The following is a 27,459-nucleotide window of genomic DNA, read 5'->3' as shown; positions in this document are numbered from 1 at the left end:
TGAGATAAGCCTCTACATCCTTACATTTGTCCTCTAGCCATCCCTGCTTAGCAATTTTGCACTTCCTGTCGATTTTATTTTTGAGACGTTTGTATTCCTTTTTGCCTGCTTCACTTGCTGCATTTTTGTATTTTCTCCTTTCATCAATTAAATTCAGTATCTCTTCTGTTATCCAAGGATTTCTACTAGCCCTCGTCTTTTTACCTACTTGATCCTCTGCTGCCTTCACTATTTCATTTCTCAAAGTTACCCATTCTTCTTCTACTGTATTTTTGTCCCCCATTCCTGTCAATTGTTCCCTTATGCTCTCCCTGAAACTCTGTACCACCTCTGGTTCTTTCAGCTTATCCAGGTCCCATCTCCTTAAATTCCCACCTTTTTGCAGTTTCTTCAGTTTTAATCTACAGATCATAACCAATAGATTGTGGTCAGAGTCCACATCTGCCCCTGGAAATGTCTTACAATTTAAAACCTGGTTCCTAAACCTCTGTCTTATCATTATATAATCTGTCTGAAACCTTATAGTATCTCCAGGGTTCATGATTCTTGAACCAAGTGTTAGCTATGATTAAGTTTTGCTCTGTGCAAAATTCTACCCGGCAGCTTCCTCTTTTATTTCTTGCCCCCAATCCATATTCACCTACTATGTTTCCTTCTCTTCCTTTTCCTACTGCCAAATTCCAGTCACCCATGACTATTAAATTTTCATCTCCCTTCACTACCTGAATAATTTCTTTTATCTCATCATACATTTCATCAACTTCTTCATCATCTGCAGAGCTAGTTGGCATATAAACTTGTACTACTGTAGTAGGCGTGGGCTTCATGTCTATCTAGGCCACAATAATGCGTTCACTATGCTGTTCGTAGTAGCTTACCCGCACTCCGATTTTTTTATTCATTATTAAACCTACTCCTGCATTACCCCTATTTGATTTTGTATTTATAACCCTGTATTCACCTGACCAAATGTCTTGTTCCTCCTGCCACCGAACTTCACTAATTCCCACTATATCTAACTTTAACCTATCCATTTCCCTTTCTAAGTTTTCTAACCTACCTGCCCGATTAAGGGATCTGACATTCCACGCTCCGATCCGTAGAATGCCAGTTTTCTTTCTGCTGATAACGATGTCCTCTTGAGTAGTTCCCGCCCAGAGATCCGAATGGGGGACTGTTTTACCTCCGGAATATTTTACCCAAGAGGACGCCATCATCATTTAATCAGACAGTAAAGCTGCATGCCCTCGGGAAAAATTACGGCTATAGTTTCCCCTTGCTTTCAGCCATTCGCAGTACCAAAATAACAAGGCCTTTTTGGTTATTGTTACAGGGCCAGATCAGTCAATCATCCAGACTGTTGCCCCTGCAACTACTGAAAAGGCTGCTGCCCCTCTTCAGAAACCACACGTTTGTCTGGCCTCTCAACAGATGCCCCTCCGTTGTGGTTGCATCTATGAGATAGCTATCTGTATCGCTGAGGCACGCAAGCCTCCCCACCAACGGCAAGATCCATAGTTCATGGGGGGGGGGGGTCACTTTGGTAGCAAAAATTTAAACTGACTGTTTATCCCAAACCTGTGCATCCTCAGGATCTGCAGTGTATTTGAGGGAGAAAAGACAGCAGACTGCAATCTGTGACAGCTATTGCAGTAATACAACTCATAATCACATTAACAGTTACAATTTAAGCTAAACTTACGTGACTTAATGTAAACAATATTCAGCTGTGCTCCATATTCAAGAAATGGCAAAGAGGAAGGAACAAAATCTGAACAGTACTCAATGCTTTCAATTTGATACTAAAACCTGTCTCTTTCCCCCTCCCTCCTAAGTTACAAACAAATTTTTGTAAGTATAAGTAGTCACTCAAGACTTCAGCTGAAAGAGGAGTAATTAACTCCGCTCTTAAAAATAACTTATAAAATAAACTAGGCTATGTCAAAACCTGTAAATTTTCATAATGTTTAAAAATTCTACATTAAACATCCCTGATATTTAGAGTAATATATGGATCAGCTGTTATTAACTCATTCTCATGGAAGACAATGATGGTAGAAAAAGCATGTTCACCACAATGAAAAAGATTTTATGTCCTGTTGCCTCATATGAATAGAAACTAATATAAAACACCTCACTGATTCCAAAGTACTTAAAGGAAATTAAAAACTGAAAACATCAAATCTGAACATAAATTACAATGAAAGTGGCTACAAGACTGCTCTGCAACATTATAAACAGCTTGGAATCAATAAAAAGGTAAACAATGAATCTGTCTTTTACACGTATATTTGTTCCTCAAAAAATCAGGCAACGAAAAGTGTTAGATCGTATACCTTCCTCAGTCCCTACTGTAGTTCTCCTAAGCACATTCCAGGTGACATTCCTCACATTTTTCTGTTACAGTCCAAAACAAACGAGAGAGAAATATATTCATATAGTTCACAGTTTAGTCACTCTGAAGAGGACTGCTTCAAAGATGGGCAAAACGCTAGTTAATACTGGTTTTAAATGCTTCAACATTACGTAGCATAATACGCAAAACATTATAGTCAATTTTCTCGACAGTATTTATAACTCAACGTTCAACCTTTTTTAAAGGTTGAAATTCATTTCCAAAGCTAGTTCTCAATTCCCTGTAACAAACAACTGGCAAAATCTACAAACCAGAGTTCATTATCTCATTTTCCAATGCTGAAAAGTGAACAGAGGATTTTTTTTAGGTAACCAATCAAGGGCAATGTATTTGGATCTTAAAAATTGAAACCATTCAGTCTTCCATGCAGTTTATTCCTAGTTGCAAAGGGACATGAAAGATAGCCTTAAATTGCTTCCATGACCCCCCCCCCCCCCCTCTCTCTCTCTCTCTCTCTCTCTCTCTCTCTCTCTCTCTCTCTCTCTGTGTGTGTGTGTGTGTGTGTGTGTGTGTGTGTGTGTATGTGTGTGTGTCTTTGAGTTTTCACTGTGGTGGTAGACTGAACTGAGTGTAGTCCAAGGACTATTTAATGTTAAAAGGAGTTAGTTTTGTGTGAAATACCAAAGCAAACACACGTTATATGAGAAAACGCTTAGCTACAGCTACTGTAAAGTTCAAGTAGTAATTTAGAAAACAGTCGGTGAGTGGAGGTTACACATGACTCACATTAGTTTGACAATTTTATGAAGTAGCTACTTACCATTTGGTGGAAATGTTGAGCCACAAACAGGAACAACAAAAAGACTGCTAAACAAGTAAGCTTTTGGAAAAAAAAGTCTTATTCTAAATTAAGCAACACACACACAGACATATTCATGCAAATGCAACCCTCACACACATGACCACTGTCTCTGGCTCCAGAGGCCAGACTGCAAGCAACTGGGCTTGATGGGAGAAGCAATGTGGGTGGTGGGCATAAGGAGACTGGAAGGGGGAGAGATAGCAGGGTACAGGTGGGGGACAGTAAAGTGCAAACAGGGACGAGGTGTAGTTACAGTAGGGCAGCCAGTTGCATTCAGAACATTAGACAGAGAGCTGGGGGGGGGGGGGGGGGGGGGTCAAACTGAAAGAGGTATGTGAAGATTCACGACTTTATAGAAGAAGTTTGCTACTACACTTCACACAGCTCGACTGGGGAGCTTCAAATCAGTAGAAGAACTTGTATGCCAAATAATTACCCCATCTAATAAGTGAAATGCTATAAGTTTTGAAGTGAAATATGGGTGGGTAACGTGCATTTTATTGACAGGATGACTATAAACCAATGATTCTGAGCCTAGAGAATTCAGATATACCAGTAAGCAAAGACTCTATTAAAACTAAATTGTTGAAGGAAGTGAAGGAGGAAAAGTATTGCCACTCTATGAACAGTGATGCAGCTAGTGAACAAGAAAGATTACAAAAACATTGTGCACAATTTATTTAAGGGACTGAGATGCTACAATTGCTATAAGTATGGTGATATTGCATGGAACTGTCACACAAAATCCAAGAGAAGTAGAAAGTCATTGAAAAAACTTCCAAACCTTACGTTTGGAATTACAAACACTGCCAACGACGTCACATACCCAACACCAAGGCTCAAATGAACCCAATATAACACATTGTACTCAGCACATACACACACACCACCAGAGGGTACCATGAAACACAACAAGACAACTTCTACAAACACAACCAACTCATAAACACCGTGTCGTAATGATGTCACATACCACAACACCCTTACATCATGGGTCAAAGCAGACGGGCGGAATCGGACGCTTCAGTTGACCTTAAGATGTTGCATGTTTATATTTACCCCTTAAGAAATTACAAACTAGGCTACTTGGGTACAGATACTGGGTGGAGATTGCAAAAGAATATGAAGATGTTATTCCACAGCAGGTTTTGAAAAATGTCAAGGACCTACATTACTTATCGTAGAAGAAGCAGGTTATGGTGTCCCAACATCAACCATACACATCACCAAATAAAAGAGTAGACGGGTCATTCCATGTCAATTCAGCCAATTTGAGAAAATATTCCAGCTGATAGTCTCAGATTTGGCTGAAATTTAGCACACCAATGCTACCAAGTGTGGAACACTCATGTACAAAATTTTAAGTTCCCCTGCCAATTATTTCCAGAATTATGGCTTGTGAAAGACGGTGACATGACCTGGAAATTGCACCCCACATCTGGCTATTTATCTTCAGACCCAACTTCAGGTCTTAATAACTTTGGAACTATTCCACACAGTCCACTGAAATTTTTACAACCCTGTAACATCCACTTAGAGAACACACTCTATGAATCAAAACACCAACAACATATTTCTGAGGGAAAATAAAAAATTCCAAAGTGTGATTAAACAAATGTAATACGTTAAAAGGTACATATTGTAGGTGCCCTCTATGTCAAATATAATTCACTCAAAAAGGGTATAATTTTTTTTTATGTGGTAAGCTTAATGTGGCCTGTCACACAGAGTTACATGCACACAAAAATACAAAAATTTGAAAAATAACTGAGAAACATGGATTTTCTAAGTTTGGTAGCACAAAAGGGACAAGTGATATCCAAGCCAAATTTCAAACACTGCATAAGCAGACCATAATATAATATGTGGCAAAATTGCAACTTGTTATTGCAAGGCATTTGTGTACAATAAACATTGACAGAGATGTATTTGGTTACGTTTCTTTTAACACATTTTAGCAAGTAATAGTGATGATGCAGGCAGCTTGTTTCAGATGAAGCTGCAGCAATTGTTGGGAACCATTAGGCATCAGAAATTTAAACAATGGTAGTTTTCAGGGATAGAATGAGTCATTGTTATGCAGGAACAACAAAGGAAACAAGCAACAATTACAGGTTACTCATGTTTTTAAGATTCTAGTTCAGACTGGTCAGTACTGTTGTGGAGGCAGAGGAGTGTACCAGTGGTGCTTTTGTTCAAACAAGATGCAGTATTGGTAGAGCACAAGCATCTGAATGTCATAAAACAACGTATGGAACAAAATATTGTGTTCGCTTTGTACTGTATGATCTGGATGAATCGGACCAAGATACACCCTGTGGACACAAGAAGTACAGTTTCACAAAACTTTAGTGTCTGTTATCATCATATGAAAGTGTTTCTGGAAAAGTATTCTTTCCTAAAAAGAAGTTGTTGATTTCGGATTCATAAGAAGACAGTGAAGTGTAGCCTCAGAGAAATTGATATAAAATCAGTATTGAAAGTGAATCAGTGCATGGGACTTGACATTAAACCAGGACAAAAGTTATGTTCCAGGTGTGTTACACTGCTAAAAAATGAAGAATATTCTGATAATTTACATGATAGTGACGAAGAGTATCAGCCATTTACAACCACAGCGGATGAGCAATTAAATACTTAAGTGACTGCTCTTGGTTTGTCTCCCATCAAGACACACAAAGTTGGGAAAAGAGACAGGCCCAGCTATGGTAGAAGTAAACTACAAGATGCTCAAATGGAATTAAAACACAAAATAGCTGATACCCTAATGGTGGAAGAGGAAGAACTATCTGCTCCAAAGGAACAGAAATCATGCCAGAAATGCCCTGATTTGGACAAAATTGTGCATGATTTGAAAGAAAAATGTGCCGTATCCACAAGCCAGAAAAAAGTAGCTATTCTTACCCTTGCACCTTCCAGCTGGTCTATTGACTACACTGCAAAGGAATTCAATGTTTCTACATATATGGTAAAGCAAGCTAAGAAAATAAAAGCAACCCAAGGAATGCGTCCACAACTTCAACGGGCTCAGGGTAAGCAACTGAGCTCAGAAATTAAGGTGCTAGTGTCGGAGTTTTATGAAAATAATGACTACAGATGAATAATACCTGGAAAAAAAAGACTATGTAATGGTGACAATGGGGAATGTACGTGTACAAATGCAAAAAAGACTGTTGCTATGCAACATATCAGAACTATACGTAGAATTCAAGGAAAAGTATCCCAATACCAAAGTAGGTTTATCATCTTTTTTCAATCTTCGGCCAAAATGGGTTGTGCCTGTAAGTGCAAGGGGCACACACAATGTTTGTGTATGTGAGACCCATCAAAATGCTATGCTGGTGTTTGCTGCTATAAAGGATTCTGGTCTGGATTACAAAGGTGCAAAGAAGCTGCTAGTGTGTGACATCAGTTCCTACCAGTGCATGAAACACAGGTGTGAAAAGTGTCCTGGTAAGGCAAATCTTGCAGAATACATGAATAACAAACTGTATGGTGAACTCCTTATGGATGACGATGAACTTGTTTCTTATAAACAATGGACACACATGGATTGCACAAGTCTTGAAACAAAGCAAAGTAGATTGGAAGATTTTGTTGAAATGTGTTGTCAAAAAATGGATAAACTGACCACACACAGCTTCACAGCAACAGCACAATTGGCTTATCTCCAGTTTTGTAAGGATAATTTGAAACAAGATGAAATTATAGTAATACTAGACTTTTCTGAAAATTATGCATTTATAGTTCAAGATGCCAACCAAGGATATCACTGGGACAACAGTCAAGCAACTCTCCAGCCATTTGCAATTTACTATAGAGGTGAATCAGGTGATGTGTCTGTCACGAACCTGTGTGTTTTTAGTGACTAATTCATGATGCCATTGCAGTTCATGCCCACATTCGCACTGTCATGGCATATGTGAAAAACAATCTGCCTCACATACATTTTGCGAAATACTTCAGTGATGGGGCAGCTAGTCAGTACAAAAACTGTAAAAATCTCAAAAATTTATGCATGAATTACCATGATTTTCAGATTCACGCAGAATGGAATGTTTTCACTACAAGTCATGGTAAAAATGTATGTGATGGTACTGGTGCTACCATTAAGTGCATGGCATCACGAGCTAGTCTGCAGCCCCCTACAGAAGGTCACATTCTAACACCTCTTCAATTATTTACCTCGGTACAGAAAAATATCTCTGGCATACAATCATTCTATGTTTCGAAAGATGAGGTGAAATCAGTCGAAGAGTTGCTAAAAAGCAGACTAGAACATGTTAAAACTGTTGCAGACACAAGGAGCCATCATCACTTCTCTCCAGCAGAATCTGAAAATGAGCAGATGAGCAGACTGTCTGGTTATAACTATAGGTTCATGCACAACATGTCTCTCCACAGTGTGTCTGACTCAGGATTCAGAAGCAAAAGCAGCAACATACAACCAGGTTGCTATGTTATTGCTGTTTATGATGACAAATTGTACTTAGGATGTGTTGCAGAGTGCTGTGAAGCAAAAGGTGATGTATTTGTGAACTTCATGGCACTAGCAGGACCAGCAAGAACATTTCATTGGCCATGTTTGGCAGACAGGTGTTGGATTCCTTTTGAACATATTCTTATGACAGTTAAAGTTCCTACCACAGTGTCAGGAAGACACTACAACTTGCCACTCATTGTACAGAGTACAGTAGCTAAAGTGTGGGAGAACTTCTGTTCGAAGCACAATATGACTGGTTTTTAGTAGTTAAGGTGCAGTAAACATTAATGATAGGTTGTGTTAAATCTGTCTATATGTTGTTTCTTAGTGATTAAACAGTTGTGGGAGAGGATAAGAAGAGGCAGCAAAGTTTACGATATGTTTTTACAAAATTGTGTTGTGGAACAATGGCCACATCACCAAATGGGCTACATCTGTCAACTTCCATTGTACACAAATGTCTTGCAATAACATTCTGAAATTTTGAGATATGTATCATTATGGTCCACTATGCAGTATGTGAAATTTGGCTTGGATACCACTTGTCCCTTCTGTGCTACCACACTTCGAAAATCCATGTTTTTCAGGTAATTTTTCAAATTTTTGTATTTTCGTTTGCATGTAACTCAGTTTTTGTGACTGATATGGGCATGATGAGTTTTGTGTGTGTTCAGGCCACATTAAGCTTACCACAAAAAAAATTTATACTCTTTTTGAGTGAATTATATTTAGCATAGATTGTTGTTGTTGTTGTGGTCTTCAGTCCTGAGACTGGTTTGATGCAGCTCTCCATGCTACTCTATCCTGTGCAAGCTTCTTCATCTCCCAGTACCTACTGCAACCTACATCCTTCTGAATCTGCTTAGTGTATTCATCTCTGGGTCTCCCCCTACGATTTTTACCCTCCACGCTGCCCAACTAAATTGGTGATCCCTTGATGCCTCAGAACATGTCCTACCAACCGATCCCTTCTTCTGGTCAAGTTGTGCCACAAACTTCTCTTCTCCCCAATCCTATTCAATACTTCCTCATTAGTTATGTGATCTACCCATCTAATCTTCAGCATTCTTCTGTAGCACCACATTTCGAAAGCTTCTATTCTCTTCTTGTCCAAACTATTTACCATCCATGTTTCACTTCCATACATGGCTACACTCCATACAAATACTTTCAGAAATGACTTCCTGACACTTAAATCTATACTCGATGTTAACAAATTTCTCTTCTTCAGAAACGCTTTTTTTGCCATTGCCAGTCTACATTTTATATCCTCTCTACTTCGACCATCATCAGTTATTTTGCTCCCCAAATAGCAAAACTCCTTTACTACTTTAAGTGTCTCATTTCCTAATCTAATACTCTCAACATCACCCGACTTAATTCGACTACATTCCATTATTCTCATTTTGTTTTTGTTGATGTTCATCTTATATCCTCCCTTCAAGACACCATCCATTCCGTTCAACTGCTCTTCCAAGTCCTTTGCTGTCTCTGACAGAATTACAATGTCATCAGCGAACCTCAAAGTTTTTATTTCTTCTCCATGGATTTTAATACCTACCCCGAATTTTTCTTTTGTTTCCTTTACTGCTTGCTCAATATACAGATTGAATAACATCGGGGAGAGGCTACAACCCTGTCTTACTCCCTTCCCAACCACTGCTTCCCTTTCATGTCCCTCGACTCTTATAACTGCCGTCTGGTTTCTGTACAAATTGTAAATAGCCTTTTGCTCCCTATATTTTACCCCTGCCACCTTTAGAATTTGAAAGAGAGTATTCCAGTCAACATTGTCAAAAGCTTTCTCTAAGTCTACAAATGCTAGAAACGTAGGTTTGCCTTTCCTTAATCTTTCTTCTAAGGTAAGTCGTAAGGTCAGTATTGCCTCACGTGTTCCAGTATTTCTACGGAATCCAAACTGATCTTCCCCGAGGTTGGCTTCTACTAGTTTTTCCATTCGTCTGTAAAGAATTCGTGTTAGTATTTTGCAGCTGTGGCTTATTAAACTGATTGTTCGGTAATTTTTACATCTGTCAACACCTGCTTTCTTTGGGATTGGAATTATTATATTCTTCTTGAAGTCTGAGGGTATTTCGCCTGTTTCATACATCTTGCTCACCAGATGGTAGAGTTTTGTCAGACTGGCTGTCCCAAGGCCGTCAGTAGTTCTAATGGAATGTTGTCTACTCCCGGGGCCTTGTTTCGACTCAGGGCTTTCAGTGCTCTGTCAAACTCTTCACGCAGTATCGTATCTCCCATTTCATCTTCATCTACATCCTCTTCCATTTCCATAATATTGTCCTCAAGTGCATCGCCCTTATATAGACCCTCTATATACTCCTTCCACCTTTCTGCTTTCCCTTCTTTGCTTAGAACTGGGTTTCCATCTGAGCTCTTGATGTTCATACAAGTGGTTCTCTTATCTCCAAAAGTCTCTTTAATTTTCCTGTAGGTAGTATCTATCTTACCCCTAGTGAGATACGCCTCTACATCCTTACATTTGTCCTCTAGCCATCCCTGCTTAGCAATTTTGCACGTCCTGTCGATCTCATTTTTGAGACGTTTGTATTCCTTTTTGCCTGCTTCATTTACTGCATTTTTATATTTTCTTCTTTCATCAATTAAATTCAATATTTCTTCTGTTACCCAAGGATTTCTACTATCCCTCGTCTTTTTACCTACTTGATCCTCTGCTGCCTTCACTATTTCATCCCTCAAAGCTACCCATTCTTCTTCTACTGTATTTCTTTCCCCCATTCCTGTCAATTGTTCCCTTATTCTCTCCCTGAAACTCTGTACAACCTCTGGTTCTTTCAGTTTATCCAGGTCCCATCTCCTTAAATTCCCACCTTTTTGCAGTTTCTTCAGTTTTAATCTACAGATCATAACCAATAGATTGTGGTCAGAGTCCACATCTGCCCCTGGAAATGTCTTACAATTTAAAACCTGGTTCCTAAATCTCTGTCTTACCATTATATAATCTATCTGATACCTTTTAGTGTCTCCAGGGTTCTTCCATGTATACAACCTTCTATCATGATTCTTAAACCAAGTGTTAGCTATGATTAAGTTGTGCTCTGTGCAAAATTCTACCAGGCGGCTTCCTCTTTCATTTCTTAGCCCCAATCCATATTCACCTACTACGTTTCCTTCTCTTCCTTTTCCTACACTCGAATTCCAGTCACCAATGACTATCAAATTTTTTTCTCCCTTCACTGTCTGAATAATTTCTTTTATTTCATCATACATTTCTTCAATTTCTTCGTCATCTGCAGAGCTAGTTGGCATATAAACTTGTACTACTGTAGTAGGTGTGGGCTTCGTATCTGTCTTGGCCACAATAATGCGTTCACTATGCTGTTTGTAGTAGCTTACCCGCATTCCTATTTTCCTATTCATTATTAAACCTACTCCTGCATTACCCCTATTTGACTTTGTGTTTAGCATAGATGGCACCTACAATATGTACCTTTTAACGTATTAATTTTTTTAAATCACATTTTGGAATTTTTTATTTTCCCTCAGAAATATGTTGTTGGTGTTTTGATTCATGGAGCGTATTCTCTAAATGGATGTTACTGGGTTGTAAAAATTTCACTGGACTGTGTGGAATAGTTCCAAAGTTATTAAGACCTGAAGTTGGGTCTGAAGATAGATTGCCAGATGCGGGTTGCAATTTCCAGGTCACGCCACCTTCTTTCACAAGTCATAATTCTAGAACTAATTGGTAGGGGAAACTAATACTTTGTACATGAGTGTTCCACACATGGTAGAATTAGTGTACTGAATTTCAGTCAAATCTGAGATTATGAGCTGGAGCTCCTGGTTGAACTGACATGGAATGACCCAGAAATTAAATTATATTATTAAAGAATAAAGAGCAGAAATTAAATTGTATTATTAAAGAATAAAAAGGAGAAATTAAATCTGACCCTTTGCACAGACTTTGCATTATTTTATTCTAATTTCTTCTTTAGGTTGGACGGTACCACTGGATAAATTAGGCCTCGAGCATCCTCAAGCTCTTCCACCACATGCTGAAGCTACACTACACTGACCAATTGTTTAAATGCTCTTGAAGAAGTGGGATATTCACTTGAAAAAGAGGAGCTTAAGCCATCGGTACAATAATGTTGAACATAATTCATTGAAAACTCCATTGATAGGTAGCCATTAAGATGAGAATTGGAACCAGGCTTTTATAAAACACAACATGTGTACTTCTTGGAAGAAATGTGAGCATCTTCAAAAGTCCCAAAAGAATGCCAGACATCAAATTGTTGTTAATACCCTCTACAATGAACCAAATAATTTGTATTAAAATATATGGGCTACAAGATAATGAAAAATCATCGTCCTTTGTCTACAATGAGCCTAGGTGTGGCTGTGACCCAAGTGGAATAAGAGCCCTTGGGCAAGAAGAAAACCCACTGAATCGGGTCTCTGCTAGATCAGGTAGGGAATCAACAACTACTTTGGCCTGTATTGCTGCAGATGACATATTTGCCACCATTGATCATTTACAAGTGTGATGCAGCTCAGAGTCAATGAACTTAGAGTAATGCCTACCCTGGGACATTTTATGCTGCCTCCACAAACAAGTGGAATGAAGATCCTAAGTTTTGTCAATGGTTCACTACATCTTTCATCCCTCACATACATGTCATACAAATCACAAATTGTCTAGTGATATTTGTTGGGCATGCTAGCCATGTCAGCATATTCTTTATGGAAATGGCTGTACAAAGTAACATTCATTTAGTGTACTTGCCAAGTCATTTACTTGAGAAACTACAACTTCTTGACACATTTATGTTTAACCCTGTTAAAAGCAAAGGGGAAACAAGCTTAGTCATACACTTTTGTATTTGGGTGTTCTGTTTATGTGTAATGAAGACAAATATGTTACCTGTAACCTCAATTTCACAAATTCCTTTCAAAAATTGCTCGCTTTGAAAGTTTTATTACTTGCTGGTTGAGCAAATTGTAAACTCTGTTATAATCATTCAGGGAAACGTCCTTATGTCATATAATAGTGTTGTTTATAGCTACCCCCGCTGGCAAATCCATTCAGAGGCCACACATTGAGACAGCAGTTTCGATTTACCCCTGACCTAATGGGGTACATGTGAACACAGGGGGTACAAATGTAAACTTATTAGGATTTCAGACAGAATCAATAGATTAATGAATCCAAGAGCAGAGTTATATTTAAGGCATATTATGTCTTAAAATAGTGAATTTAATTTTAGCAAGCCAGTAATTATTTCAAATCAAAGTCAAAACTTCTCAAAATCATTGCCAATTACCTTTCCTAACATTATTGGAAACAATTAGAAATTACAAGAAGTCAACCGAAAAGCAGCTTAGTTGTAAAATTTGTGTCTTGTGCAGAGACAATGGGGAGGAATATGTTAACTGAGAACTAGCAAACTTCTTAAAATATTAAGAAGTAAGTCTTCAAAAGAACAGTACCCTAGACACTGGAATAAAACTGAGCAGCAGGTATAGTAGAATGTTAGAAGAAATGGACAGCTTCAGGCTTACCAAAAGTATACAGGGAGAAAGTAGTCTGTAAAGCTGTTTACCTCATTAATAGATCACCCACTAAATCTTGAAAAGGCATGTCACCTGAAGAAACATTTACTGGAGGCCAGCCAAACATCAGCATTTAAGAATATTTGGTAGTGAGGCCTTTGTTCATATAGATATAGCAAGCAGGCATAAATGGGATCAGAAGATCTCTAAATGCATACTGGTAAAATGTTGTGAACAGAGTTAGGTATATTAACTATTTCATCCCTACCAACAAAAATTAAGAAAGGAGAGAGAGGTGATATTGGAAGAAAATAGTGGTGATATTTAAAGGAAATACCGTTCAGAGTAATAAAGTTATAACACCACCTAAAAAGTGCCGTGCCAGAAATGATTCCCAAAATTATGAATGATGGATCAGAAGTAGTTGACACCGAGCCTACTAGTGACAAGAATGGTGACAACCAAAGATGAGTTTTACCTGACCAAAGCAGCTCAGTAGATTCAAATTCATCGGACCCAAATGAAAATTCTGCATCCTCACGGCATACCCAAGCACCCAGATTTTCATGAAGAAGAGAGACACCAATTGAGAATGAATAAGTGACCTATTACTCTACAGGCATAGAGAATTCACATCCATCATACTTCAGGCAATTAAAGAATTGCAGTCATATGCTGACAATCATACATGGAAAAAAAGCAATCCCCCCTAGACACCTTTCCCGATATAAAGCCAATTGACACTAATCAGGTCTTCACAACTAAAGAGAATCTACAAGGACATATATTTTTATATACAAAGCATGGCTAGTAATTACAGGAAGCACACAAACACATGGTTTAAACTAGGAAGAGATATATCCTGCAGACATCATGGAATCTGTTTGGTTTAGCTATTAAATATGACCTACACATAAATCATTTAGATTTTGTAACAGCATTCCTACAAGACAATGCAAAAGAGGAAATTTATGTTAAAATCACTGTTAAGGACAAATGTATCATGAGACTTAAGAAAGTAGTTTATGGATCAAAACAAAAGTAGTAGCTAGTCGCAACTGGAATATTAAGCTAATGAGGCATTCTTGAAACTGAACTTCACAAGAAGTCCAGCAGATTCATGTGTCTGTCAGAAGAATAAAGGAAGTAACAATAATTGTTGCAATTTATATTGATGATAGGGCCTATGTTAATTTTCAGTAAGTCACTTTAACAATGATCCAGGCATGCCTAACTGGCAGACAGTCATTTGAAAGGGACTATGGATTTGAAGCAGCAGTTTTCTAGAGAAGAGAATCAAAATGTCACAGGATGCAGTGGTGCAGACTGGGCAGCAGACAAAGAGGATGGTTTTCTGTTTAAATTACAAGGTGCTGTAATTTCTTGGAGCAGCAAGGAGCAACCCACATCAGCTGGAGCAGCAAGGAGCAACCCACATCAGCTTTATCACCTACTGAATACAGCCTGTCAAGAGGCATTTGGGCTACAGATATCGGAAAAATCTCTCTGTCCTGAAAACAACCCTATTAAACTTTATTGTGATAACAAAGGTGCAGTCGAATTATCCAAAACAAGTGGCTACGATAGAAGAATGAAAGAAAAAATAGACTCAGCTCAAATTATAGTGGAACAAATCCCAGAAAAGCAGATGATCACTGATAAGCTAGCAAAATCACTTGGAAGACCTTCCTTACTCTTGGTCATGGGTGTGTTCTGAATAGTATGTGCATGTAGTAGTGTAATAAAAGATTTCTTGTGTGTTACATCAAACCATAATCACTTTAGACCTATGTAAGTGGTTCACTGGCTATTAAAACCAACAAAATCACTGAGTAATTTGGAAATCTTTTATGATCTTTATTAAAAATTTCATAAGTAAAACTAATCAGAACTTTCTTAATAAACTAAACTATCAATGCTAGTGTACAATAGTAAAAATTTAAGTTCAACTACGTATCAAAATTTGAAATGCAATACACCCTATAGAAGCTGTTAAGTTTCTCAGTTAGCTTACCTTTCAAAGCTGCCTCTGTGCCTTCCCATTGGCTGCCAGAACTTTCATCATCTGATGCAAACAGAAGTGGTGAATTTTCCAACTGATTTGCGCTATTGAAAGTCCTTTCTATGGTCACAGAAGTATTCAGACTGTCCTCCGGAGGTATAAAATTTGGTTCCTGCAGAGTGTTATCACTACAACTGACACTATCACCGACATCCATTTGCAAATCATTTCTTACAGGATCACCTTTTGGATCTGATGATGAACTGTCACACACTGATAGATATCGAGCCCTATCACCTACTTTTGATGTATCTATGACTGGACTGTCCAGAAGCTGGTCAAAATAATCATTGTCAAATTCTTTAACTGAATCAAAGCAAAAGTCTTCAAATACACTGTCACTACGGGTACAACTGTCTTCATTATCTCGAATGTAAGGCTTGTTACACTTTTCACTGGCCTCCTGGTTATCTTGATCAGGAACTGTGTCTGATGCTGGACACATGCCTGCCAGCAAGTTTTGTGAAAATCTGTCATTCTGTGAGTGGCAGTCCAGTTGACTGCGTTCTTCCATTGGGACTTTAAAGTCATTACACTTCTCTTTGACTTGAGATGTCTGATTTTCATCATATTTTTCTTCCAAGCATCCATTTTCTAAGATCTCACTGTTTGAAATTTCTTGTGTTTCATGAACACAATCACCTGCCAATAACTTAATGTCAGAATTTGCCACAGCTCTATCAGTATCAGGTGTTATGTTGCAGACATTATTTGCATGAACACTTCTGCCTTCCGAATGAATGCTGGTGTTAAAAGACACACTTGATGGTGTTGTTTCAATTTCTCCAGCATTTGACAACAATGTTTTTTCTTCCTGGTGTAAATTCCCTCGAAGAATTGAGTTTGCTCCTGGGACAGTGCTACTACAGATGTCAGATGCACCAAATTGTTCATCCTCGTGTAATCTTGTTGAATTGTGGGAACAGTTCTTTAATATTAAAGAAGTATCACTGCAGGATTTAAATGAGTTCAAATTTTTATACCCAGCACTAAAGTTTATTATATTTTGATGGTAAATAGCTTCATCATTTTTCCTCACATTTCCACCCATTACAGAACCATCATTAACTCCTTCCTGAATAGTTTGTGGGCTATTTTCAATTATCCTTCCACTTTTATTACATTCCACAGTGGTTTCTGGACAGCTATCTTCCAAAATATTTAGCATTTTTTGTTTTTCCAGACTCAACACACCAATTTCTAAGAAGTTTCGCCTATCTGATGGAAGTGACTGATGGGCTGCTTCACCATCTGTTTCATGCTCTCCAACTCCACCACCTTCCCTACTACAGCAATGTGAAACAGTTCTCTGATACGAACACAGAGGAGTATCACAACTGGCAACATTATGGAGCCTTTCAATACACTTCACTTTTAAGTGGCAGCTGTTTTCACCCCTCCTTGTTCGTGTACCTTTCTGAACTTTCGAAGCGCTTCCCAAAACTGGACTCGCAGGTGAACCTGCAGATGAAATGTGTGTGTCATTAAGCACATCACTGTCATTAATATTATCCTGAGATATAATCACATCAGACATGCCTTCCACGGTGCCATAAAAAGCAAAAGTTGGTGACAAACTAGAAACTGCATTTTCGTCTAAGATAATAGCCTCCACAGTACCATATAGCCCACTCTCCTTTGAATGTATCTGGGTGGCACACATCTTCGAATCTGTTTCTGTAACTAAGTTTGTATCCTCTGACCTCACATAAGCTTCAGATCCAGGTGTGCATAGCGTTTCGGCATTAGTCTCTTCTTCCAATTCTCCAGCATTAGCAATGGAATTTTCTGTAGCCGAACACGCTGAACTCGATTCCAGTTGGATTATTGTGTTTTGTTTACCATTGAGTTCATTCACATCGCACAAAGGTATGTAGTTGTCTTCCTGCTGACTACACGTAGCATCAGAGGGAATGTCTGAGTTCTGTGAACCATTTACCAAACCACAATCTATTTCACATATTGCACTACCATCAGCGATTGCGTCGCACTCATTAATACTTTTCGAAATAGAATCCAGATGTAGCTCAGAACTTTTAAAGCAAGGAGCTGTGGCTTCCTCACTCGAAACGCACGCTATTTCCAGACAATGCCGTGAATATCTATCTTCCTCCACAGAAAGCTGGTTATTTCCATTGTCACTACGCTGTTCACTGCTTGAAGTAAAATTATTAAAGTCACTAATCGAATTTTGCAAAATACATTTTTTAATGATTATCGATAATGGTTTACTACCCGCAATGACTACATATGATTCACCCAGACCTTTCACAGACTTTGTCACTAGCTGTGGGGACTCAAAATCTACAAGAGATGCATCAGAAGTAACTGGAGACTTCACGTCCTCGGAAGTGTGGCTGTGAAACGTCATATTTACCAATCAATAAGTTAGTTTTCATTGGAGTTTTTATTATTTTCCACAGAAATTTCAGAATTCAAGCTATAAAAATAAAAATTCGCTTGGGTTATTAAACTTTCAACCAGCATAATTCACGACACAGAGACCCACGAAGTTCTAGTGTTCCTGTAGTGGTACAACATACAAATCATTCTTTAAACAGCCAACGTAAACTAACAAATCTAAAACGTAAACACATAGTTCATAGGCCACAAACTGTTACAAAACACAAGATATTTCAACGTCCAAGATACGGCCATCCAAAGACTACATTTCTCTTTCCGACAACGAAGAAGTTCAGATTAGACTGTGTTGTCACCTCCTTGCTCAATCTTGAAGTAGCCTAATCTCCTTGGCGGTAGCCATTCTAGCAGACGAATTAAAGAAGCGATTAAGAAATCTTCAGTTACTACATTCCCATTTCCACGTTGACAGCTCTGTTCTGGCACATAAAAAAAGAGGTTGCATTTACTAAATTCAGGATGTTTTGCATTCTTGTGCTGTGATTATGGATATTGCATTTTTTGTTTTTGCAGAGAGATCGTTACCGAAGACACTTCTTTTAAAAAAATATCAATATTTCCGCAGTATAGTAGCGAGGCAATGCTAGTATTTATAGTTTTCCACATGGATGCCTACAAGATTCCCTACTTTTTTTAGCATTTATTACTCTAAGGGATCTCACAACGCTCAATATTTATTGGGCACAATATTATTGGGCAGCATTTATAACTGGAACGCGTCAGATAGAAGTCTGCCATTGTAGCGAACATGTCGACGCTCGATGCTAAGAGAACTTGTAGCAGACGTAGATATGTGGGTATCGGAGAAAACGCGACATTAATTCACACACAGACTCGATAACAGCTTCCAATTATACAAACATGAATACATGCACGATGTAAAACATGGAATAACTAACAGAAAAATAAATCAAAGATCTACTACATCAATACAGCCCGAAATTGTCACTGCATGGAACTTTCATGCGCCACTGTACATTTATGAGGACAAAAAACAGAATACTATATCACCCCCCCTTTTTAAGGCTAACGAAGATGCAGATTGAATTTAATATTCTGTCCAACGCAAAGTGGTGCTCCTCAAGAGTCAGTGATTCTAACAGGGAGCAGAGAAGTAACACTCGACATCGCTCTTGGTGTCGCAGTGTCCGGTTCACCGTGGTGCTCGTGGGAACAAGAAAACCTCTTGTTGCTGATTCTTCTGTTTTCTCTGGTTTGAGTTCTGTGGCATTCAGAATCGCTGGCTTGTTCTGACACACTGTGATTGTGGTGGATGAACCATTGATCATTATGCGGAAATTATTGCTGCCGCTACTGACTACCAGATACAGTCCATCGTATGGTGACTGCAGTGGCTTACACACAGTATTTTTGCATAAGAAAACATGTGTGCATGCGTCTAGCCCTATAAAAACCAACGCAAAATGGTTCAAATCTTATATCTCTGGCAGGAAACAAAGGGTGTTATTAGGAAAGAGACATGTATCAAGCTATCAGGCATCATCCAACTGGGAACTAGTTACATGTGGGGTCCCACAAGGTTCCATTTTGGGGCCCTTACTTTTTCTTGTGTATATCAATGACCTTTCATCAGTAACATTACCAGACGCCAAGTTTGTTTTGTTTGCCGATGATACAAACATTGCAATAAATATAAAATCAAGTGTAGTCTTAGAAAGATCAGCCAATAAAATATTTGTGGACATTAATCACTGGTTCCTAGCCAATTCTTTGTCACTAAACTTTGAAAAAACACACTACATGCAGTTCAGAACTTGTAAGGGGTGTCCCAAGAGTATATGTCTAACATACGATGACAAGAAGACAGAAGAAGTGGACAGTGTTAAATTCTTGGGATTACAGCTTGATAATAAATTCAACTGGGAGGAGCACACCACAGAACTGCTGAAGTGTCTTAACAAATCTCTGTTTGCAATGCGAATTTTGACAGACACAGGGGATATAAAAATGAAAAACCTGGCATACTATGCTTACTTTCATTCCATAATGTCATATGGGATTATTTTTTGGGGTAATTCATCAAGCCAAGCTAAAGTTTTCCGGGCACAAATACGTGCAGTAAGGGTTATATGTGGTGTGAACTCAGGAACATCCTGCAGAAGCCTGTTTAGGGAACTAGGGATACTAACTACTGCTTCCCAATATATTTATCCCTTAATGAAATTTGTCATTAAAAATATATCACTTTTTCAAACCAACAGCTCAATTCATGGAATCAATACTAGAAATAAGAATAATCTTCACAAGGATTTAAAGTCACTTAGTCTTGTACAAAAAGGTGTGCATTATTCAGGAACACACATTTTCAATAACTTGCCAGCAGCCATAAAAAGCTTAACAACCAAAGAAATTTAGTTTAAGAGAAGCCTAAAGGATTTCTTGGTGGCCAACTCCTTCTACTCCATTGATGAATTTCTTAGTAAAACCAACTGATTTGTATATAAGTACAACATAACTTCTGCACAATTCCAGTGCAGTAATATGTTCATTGAAAATTTGTGTGTGTGTGTAATCTAACTTCTGCACCATTTCAGTGCATTAATGTGTTCATTGTAAATAAGTATTACAGTAGTTGTATTACATGTTTATTACCTTATAAATAAATAAAAAACTTTTTTATTTTAAATTCAGTGCATTAGCATTTGTAAAATGACTCTTAGTGTTCATTAAAAAATGACGATCATTCCACTTGGGACCTGTGGAATGGTACATTAGCTTATTTGTTTTAGTTATAAATATTTGTCATGTATTGTTGCTTTTCTGACATGTTCCACGTCCTGGAGGACCTCCTCACTACGGATCAATTGGAATGAAAGTAAATCTAATCTAATTAATCTAATCTAACGAGTGTCCTTCCAACTGGTTTATAGGCACTGTTGGTCTCAGCTGTCTTTTATGTTCTGAGGCAGTGATTGTGTCAAATGCCATGCTGTATGAAAACCCTCCAGATAGGCGTAACGTTTATCCATGTACCTGTTCGGCTGTTGTGCTCTTCAGATCACCATTAAATGACATCCATCGACATAAAAGCACGACAGGCAGTGTTCCTGTACATTTAGCTACTGTGTGGCATCTCGGTCCTGCTTTTAACTGCCGATGAAGGAGCTCAACTATACCATTTGATGCAATGTGATATGCCATGGTGTGTATGGACTTCGTAGCTAATACCACAGTTAATGCTCTGAAGACATAGGCTTCAAATTGCTGTCTGCAACCTAGCCACGAAAAAATGTTTGAGCTACAGTTTCTGCCATGATTTCTCTTCATTGGAAATATCTCATGAGACCTGGCAAACCTGTCTACCACTGTGAGGAAATAGCTGTGGTCCTCCATGCTGTGATTGGGCCTATGATGTCAGGACGCACATGTTCAAAACGCCGATGTGGCAGAAGAAATGCTCCTAACTGTGCTCTGACATGCCATACGATTTTATTCCTCTGGCATGCCACATGTCAGTGAAGGGCGTAGCCAGGATCTTGTGAAGGGGGAGGAGGGGCGATTTGTTAAAGAGGACCTTAAGAAAATTCATGTTTCCCATTTATTCTTCAAATTTCGTTGAAAAACGATGAACCATTTTATTCAACAATGATCTCGGAGTTTTCACCAATGTGAGGTATAATTACTTTACTTAGGAATGTTGTATTTCGACAAACCACTAAGGCTGCGTTCACAATGGGACCGACAATGATCGTCAGACACTGTCACCGGAAGTCCGCCTATAACATCGGCCGACAGCGTGGTCATAATGCATCCAATTTCTTACATCAGTTTTTGGCAGTGTCAAGGAGGTTAGGTTAGGTTACAATCTATTCTATGTATAAAGTAGGGTAGATTTTAATCTCTTAATGTGGGTAGGATACCACGATGTCTCTGTGCTTGGATATGAATGCTGCATAGTGGCTTCTGCTCTTAAATGCTTGTGAACAAGCTTTCCTGTTTCGTAAAAAATATGGCGGGTACTGTAAACTCTGTTCTCTGTTACTGGAGTAACCAGACAAGTTTTACGAATATACAAGATGACAGGAGAAACATTGTGTTATATACTCGAGATAATGAGTGGCGAGCTTGAAAAGCAAGTCATAAAAACTCTGTTTCGCTGTATTTACTTAAAGTTGTGCAGACGTATATCAATTAATCTTCAATGACTGTCATTTAGCTCAAAAGTGAAAGAGAAGCATAAAGTATAACATACTCTGAAAACCTAAAGCACTTAAAAGTGGAAATACATACTGTACACCACATTTGCAAGGCACTTCATATTAACAGAATCTCTACCATACTTGCATAAAACGCCAGTAATCAGTAATAATAATTTGCAGACAACTAATGACAACCTACCACATAAAGATCCAGTACACTAGCTATGAGCATATGAGATAAGTCACCCTTTTCACTTGACCAAATTATTTTTTGAAATTGTAATCTATGCCTAAAATTTCCAATAAGGACTTTGCCTATTTGGGGTTTCGAATAAACCGGAGAATTCAGTCCATAGATTCCAAACTGTAACCTGATTATGGTATTTTCATCTTCAGGATGCCACAAACTCACTCTTTCTTGGACTAAACTTATCAGTTCTCACGCTCCATATTTTGTGTGCAAGAACATCTTTCGGTTTTACTGAAGAAAACAAACTGATCTGAGTTTCACCAATTCTCATCCGAAGTCTGTAGGTTTGAGAGATAAGATTGGTTATAGTGTGATCACATACATAGTGGCGTACCGATCTGAAAAGATCTGCAGTCTCCTGCTGATGTCGGTTGTCAGCAGGATCCACCGAAATCGGAGCCACTGTGATCACAACCTAAGAAGAAGTCAAACACCAATCCTCCTTCATCCTCCATGGTCATTTTACACTATTCTTCTTTCAATCTGGATTTGAGGCAGCAGTAGCTGGCTGCGACTCATGCACCAACTATGAAGTAATCGATTTTGTGTCTTTTATGAGTTCCTAACCAGGAGCTAATTTTATATATATATCATCTGTGTGCTTTAATAGTTTAGTTTCTTGTGTTTCTGCGTGTTTATTAAATATCTAATAACCACAGTACTCACGTTTTCGTTTGCATGGGAAAGTAAATCGGTTTTGTGACATATTACAAGTTCCTAAACAGAGGCGAATTATTTAGTTTCACCTAAGTCCTTCAGTAGTTAGGTTTTTGAATCTCCGAGTGTTAATCTAATTTATTAGACACAGTTCCTGCGTTTTCGTCAGGGTCTACAGTAGAGTTGCGCAGCATGTGCCGATAGTCCATTTATCTGCATAGTTTAGTTTTCCACGGTCTTTAGTATGGACAGGAACGGCGACTGTTGCGTGTGTGGATGCAAGCGGAGTTGGTGACACTTCGCTCTCAGCTTCAGGCTGTGATGGCTTCAGTTAAACTGCTTGAGGCTGCAGTGGATGGGCACAACTGCTGTGGGCCACCTATGGGGATGCAACGGACGTCCATCACGGCCTTGTCCTCCGATTGGTCCTCACCGGTGGACAGCCCAGTTACTGCTCGCACTGAGGTTGATCCCTCACCAGTGGCCGAGTGGGAGGTCACCCCCGGGTGTAGCAGGTGGCAAAAGACTTCCCAGGTGGCTGCACGTTCCAGGCGCTGTCTGTGGCTAACGCTGTCGCTGAGGCAGATGGTGTCGTAGTGAGATTGAATATTGTAGCCCCCAAATCCTCCAAAAATAAACGAAAAATATACCAAGTCAATAAATCAGATAAAAATGCACTTGATGCTTTCTTGAGAGACAATTTCCACTACTTCCAAATTAATGATATAAATATAGACCAGATGTGGCTTGAATTCAGAGAAATAGTATCGGTAGCAATAGAGATATTTATGCCTAATAAATTAAGAAACAACGGAGCTGATCCTCCTTCGTACACAAAACAGGTCAGAACACTATTGCAGAAACAACGAAACAAACATGCCAAATTTAAACAGAGGCAAAAATCCCCAAGATCGGCAATGTTTTACAGAAGCTCGAAATTTAGCGTGGACTTCAATGCGAGATACTTATATAAGTTTCCACAACGAAACTTTATCTTGAAACCTGGCAGTAAATCCAAAGAGATTCTGGTCATACGTGAAATATGTTAGCAGCAAGAAACAATCAATGTCTTCCTTGCGTGATAGCAATGGAGATACTATCAAAGACAGTGCTGCCAAAGCAGAGTTACTAAACACAGCATTCCGAAATCCCTTCACAAAAGAAGACGAAATAAATAATCCAGAATTAGAATCAAGAACAGCTGCCAACATGAGTAACATAGAAGTAAATGTCCTCGGAGTAGTGAGGCAACTTAAATCACTTAATAAAAGCAAGTCTTCTGGCCCAGACGGTATACCAATTAGGTTCCTTTCAGAGTATACTGATGCATTTGCTCCATACTTGACAATCATATACAACTGTTCGCTCGACGAAGGATTCATACCCAGAGACTGGAAAGTTGCACAGGTCACACTAATATGCAAGAAAGGTAGTAGGAGTAATCTACTTAATTACAGGCCGAAATCATTAACATCGATATGCAGTAGGATTCTGGTACATATATTGCGTTCAAACATTATGAACTACCTCGAAGGAAATGGTCTATTGACACACAGTCAACATGGGTTTAGAAAACACCAATCTTGTGATACACAACTAGCTCTTTATTTGCATGAAGTGTGGAGTGCTATTGACAAGGGACTTCAAATCGATTCTGTATTTATGAATTTCCAGAACGCTTTTGACACTGTACCACACAAGGGCCTATAGTGAAATTGCGTGCTTATGGAATATCGTCTCAGTTATGTGACTGGATTGTTGACCTCTTGTCAGATAGGTCACAGTTCATAGTAACTGACAGAAAGTCATCGACTAAAATAGAAGTGATTTCTGGCTTCCCCAAGGTAGTGTTGTAGGCCCTTTGCTGTTCCATATGTATATAAACGATTTGGCAGACAATCTGAGCAGCCATCTTAGGTTGTTTGCAAATGACGCTGTCGTTTATTGACTAATAAAGTCATCAGAAGATCAAAGCAAACAGCAAAAAGATTTAGAAAAGATATCTGAATGGTTCTAAAATTGGCAGTTGACCCTAAATAACGAAAAGTGTGAGGCCATCCACATGAGTGCTACAAGGAATCCGTTAAACTTCGGTTACACAATAAATAAGTCAAATATAAGGGTCACAAATTCAACTAAATACCTAGGAATTACAATTACAAAGAACTTAAATTGGAAGGAGCACATAGAAAATGCTGTGGGGAAGCCTAACCAAAGACTGTGTTTTGTTGGCAGGACACTTAGAAAATGTAACAGATCTACTAAGGAGACTGCCTACACTACACTTGTCCATCCTCTTTTAGAATACTGCTGCACAGTGTGGGATCCTTACCAGACAGGGCTGACGGAGTACATCAAAAAAGTTCAAAGAAGGGCACCACGTTTTGTATTATCGCGAAATACGGGAGAGAGTGTCACGGAAATGATACAGGATTAGGCTGGACTTCATTAAGAGAAAGGCGGTTTTCGTTGCGACGGAATCTTCTCACGAAATTCCAGTCACCAGCTTTCTCCTCCGAATGTGAAAATATTTTGTTAACACCGACCTAGATATGGAGAAACGATCACCACGACAAAATAAGGGAAATCAGAGCTCATACTGAAAGATATAGGTGTTCGTTCTTTCCGTGCACTACACGAGATTGTAATAATAGATAATTGTGAAGGTGGTTCGATGAACCCTCTGCCAGGCACTTAAATGTGATTTGCAGAGTATCCATGTAGATGTAGATGTAGATGTAGATGAGCTGAGAAAGTGATCAGAAATGGACGAGCACAAATTTTTGGGACACCATGATTGTCACCAACAGGGCTGTTGGAAAAAAGAAGAGCTCTGTTCAACAGAGAAGCTAGAACAAGTTTTGATGGCGAAAATGCAAAGGGTCTGGAATTATTCACTTTTCTAAATTTGCTCTTTTAAGTATGCAGTGTCACTTCTTGCAATGGTGAAAGATAAGTTTCTGCATTAAAGTGTGTCCCAACAGACACACACGTGAGCCTAAATGAGGAGAATATGAATTATTATTTATTTATTTTATCCCATTTAGTGGCGGGAGTCTACAGGGAGATGATTGGGCCGCCATCAATACATTGTTTTCATTCAAACAGAAAGGCTGCATCTTTAAGAGAACTGGAATCTCTCGGGAAAGAAAGAAATTCAGAAGGAATTGGCTGTGGCTTATAATATGGGACCAATCCCAGCATTTCTCTAATATGAAAATGGGAAACCACAGAAAACCACTTTCAAGGCTACCAGCAGATGTATTTCAACCACCTTGCCTTCTGAATCCAGGGACCGCTACCCTCATCAGTGGAGAATTGGTTTTGTACATTGTTTAACATAAAATAAAATACGTCACAACAAAAGAATGAATACTGATAGTGCATATTTTTCCTTTAATTGTGCATGTTTTGTAATTTGATAAATGTTTGCACATTTTAAGATTTAATTGTGCCCTGAATTGTTGGTTCAGAGGTTATAGTATTGTAAGAGCATAAACAGATTCCAGACGAATTTTAGGGGGGGGGCGGGGGAGGGAGATGGTAGCATGCAGGGTGTGGAGTCGGCTCAGATGAATTCAAGCAGCCCATTGAAAATATCTTTTAGATATGAACAGACCTTAGAATGCACTACATACCTCTTCTCCTCCCCACAAAACCTGCTCCAGGTTCGCATATCGCAACTGGTCTTCTTAACTGAGTACCGTTGGGTGACCAAATTGAGCGATATTTTGACATTTGGGGCACAACTGAAAGAATTTTGAGGAAATTGTTTTAAAGAAATGCAACCTTCACCGTTTGGGCGATATTTTTGTTGATCAACGTGGTCTTTTGGAGATACAGACAAATCCAAGGGTATTTTTATGAATTAATTTTAATTCATTGTTATTTGTAAGGATATTTGCCGACCCACTAGGTTGTGAAATACTGAAATACTGCAACCCTTAAGTTCTACTAGCCTCCAAATAATGAATCCAGTGCTAACATGTGACAAAAGTCATTGAACAGCGATATGGACATATACAGACGGCAGTAATTTTAATCTGCCAGGAAGTTTAATATCAGTGCACACTCTGTTGCACAGTGAAAATTTCATTCTGGAAGCATGACATCGTCTATAGTGCCTCTCCTGGGCTTGTGGCCATGTCAGTCAGACTGTAGATGACTAGAAAACCATGGCCTGGTCAGATGTGTCCCGATTTTTGTTGGTAAGAGCTGATGCTAAGGTTCAAGTGTGGTGCAGACCTCACGAAGTCATGGACCCAGGTTGTCAAAAACGCACTGTGTAAGCTAGCAGTGGCTTCATAATGGTCTGGGCTGTGTTTACATGGAATGGACTGGGTCTCTGGTCCATCTGAACCGATCATTGACTGGAAGTGCTTATGGTTGACTACTTAAAGAACATTTGCAGCCATTCACAGGCTTCATGTTTCCAAACAACAGTATCATGTCACTGGGCCACAACTGTTGGCGACTGGTTTGTAGAACGTTCTGGACAAGTCGAGTGAATCATTTGGTCACTCAGACTGCCCGATATGAATCCCATTGAACATTTCTGGGACATAATCGAGAGGTAAGTTCTTGTACAAAATCCTGCATTGACAGTTATGGACAGCTATAGCAGCAACATGGCTCGATATTTCTGCAGGTGACTTCAACCGACTTCAGTT

The 27,459-nt window shown here is 38.8% G+C and overlaps 1 protein-coding gene across 1 annotated transcript in view; it reads right to left on the bottom strand.

Moving 5' to 3' along the window:
• The window catches only part of LOC126174840 (uncharacterized), a 94,406-nt gene extending 76,478 nt beyond the window's left edge, over positions 1–17,928 (bottom strand). Inside the window, exon 1 of the mRNA XM_049921223.1 lies at positions 15,254–17,928. Within this exon, the coding sequence (XP_049777180.1) occupies positions 15,254–17,672 (2,419 nt within the window). The 5' untranslated portion in view covers positions 17,673–17,928. The remainder of the gene's footprint in view (positions 1–15,253) is intronic.
• Positions 17,929–27,459: the final 9,531 nt, after the last annotated feature.

The sequence above is a fragment of the Schistocerca cancellata genome, chromosome 3 (genome assembly GCF_023864275.1).
Source record: "Schistocerca cancellata isolate TAMUIC-IGC-003103 chromosome 3, iqSchCanc2.1, whole genome shotgun sequence".
NCBI lineage: Eukaryota > Metazoa > Arthropoda > Insecta > Orthoptera > Acrididae > Schistocerca > Schistocerca cancellata.
This window is presented reverse-complemented; position numbering and strand designations above follow the sequence as displayed.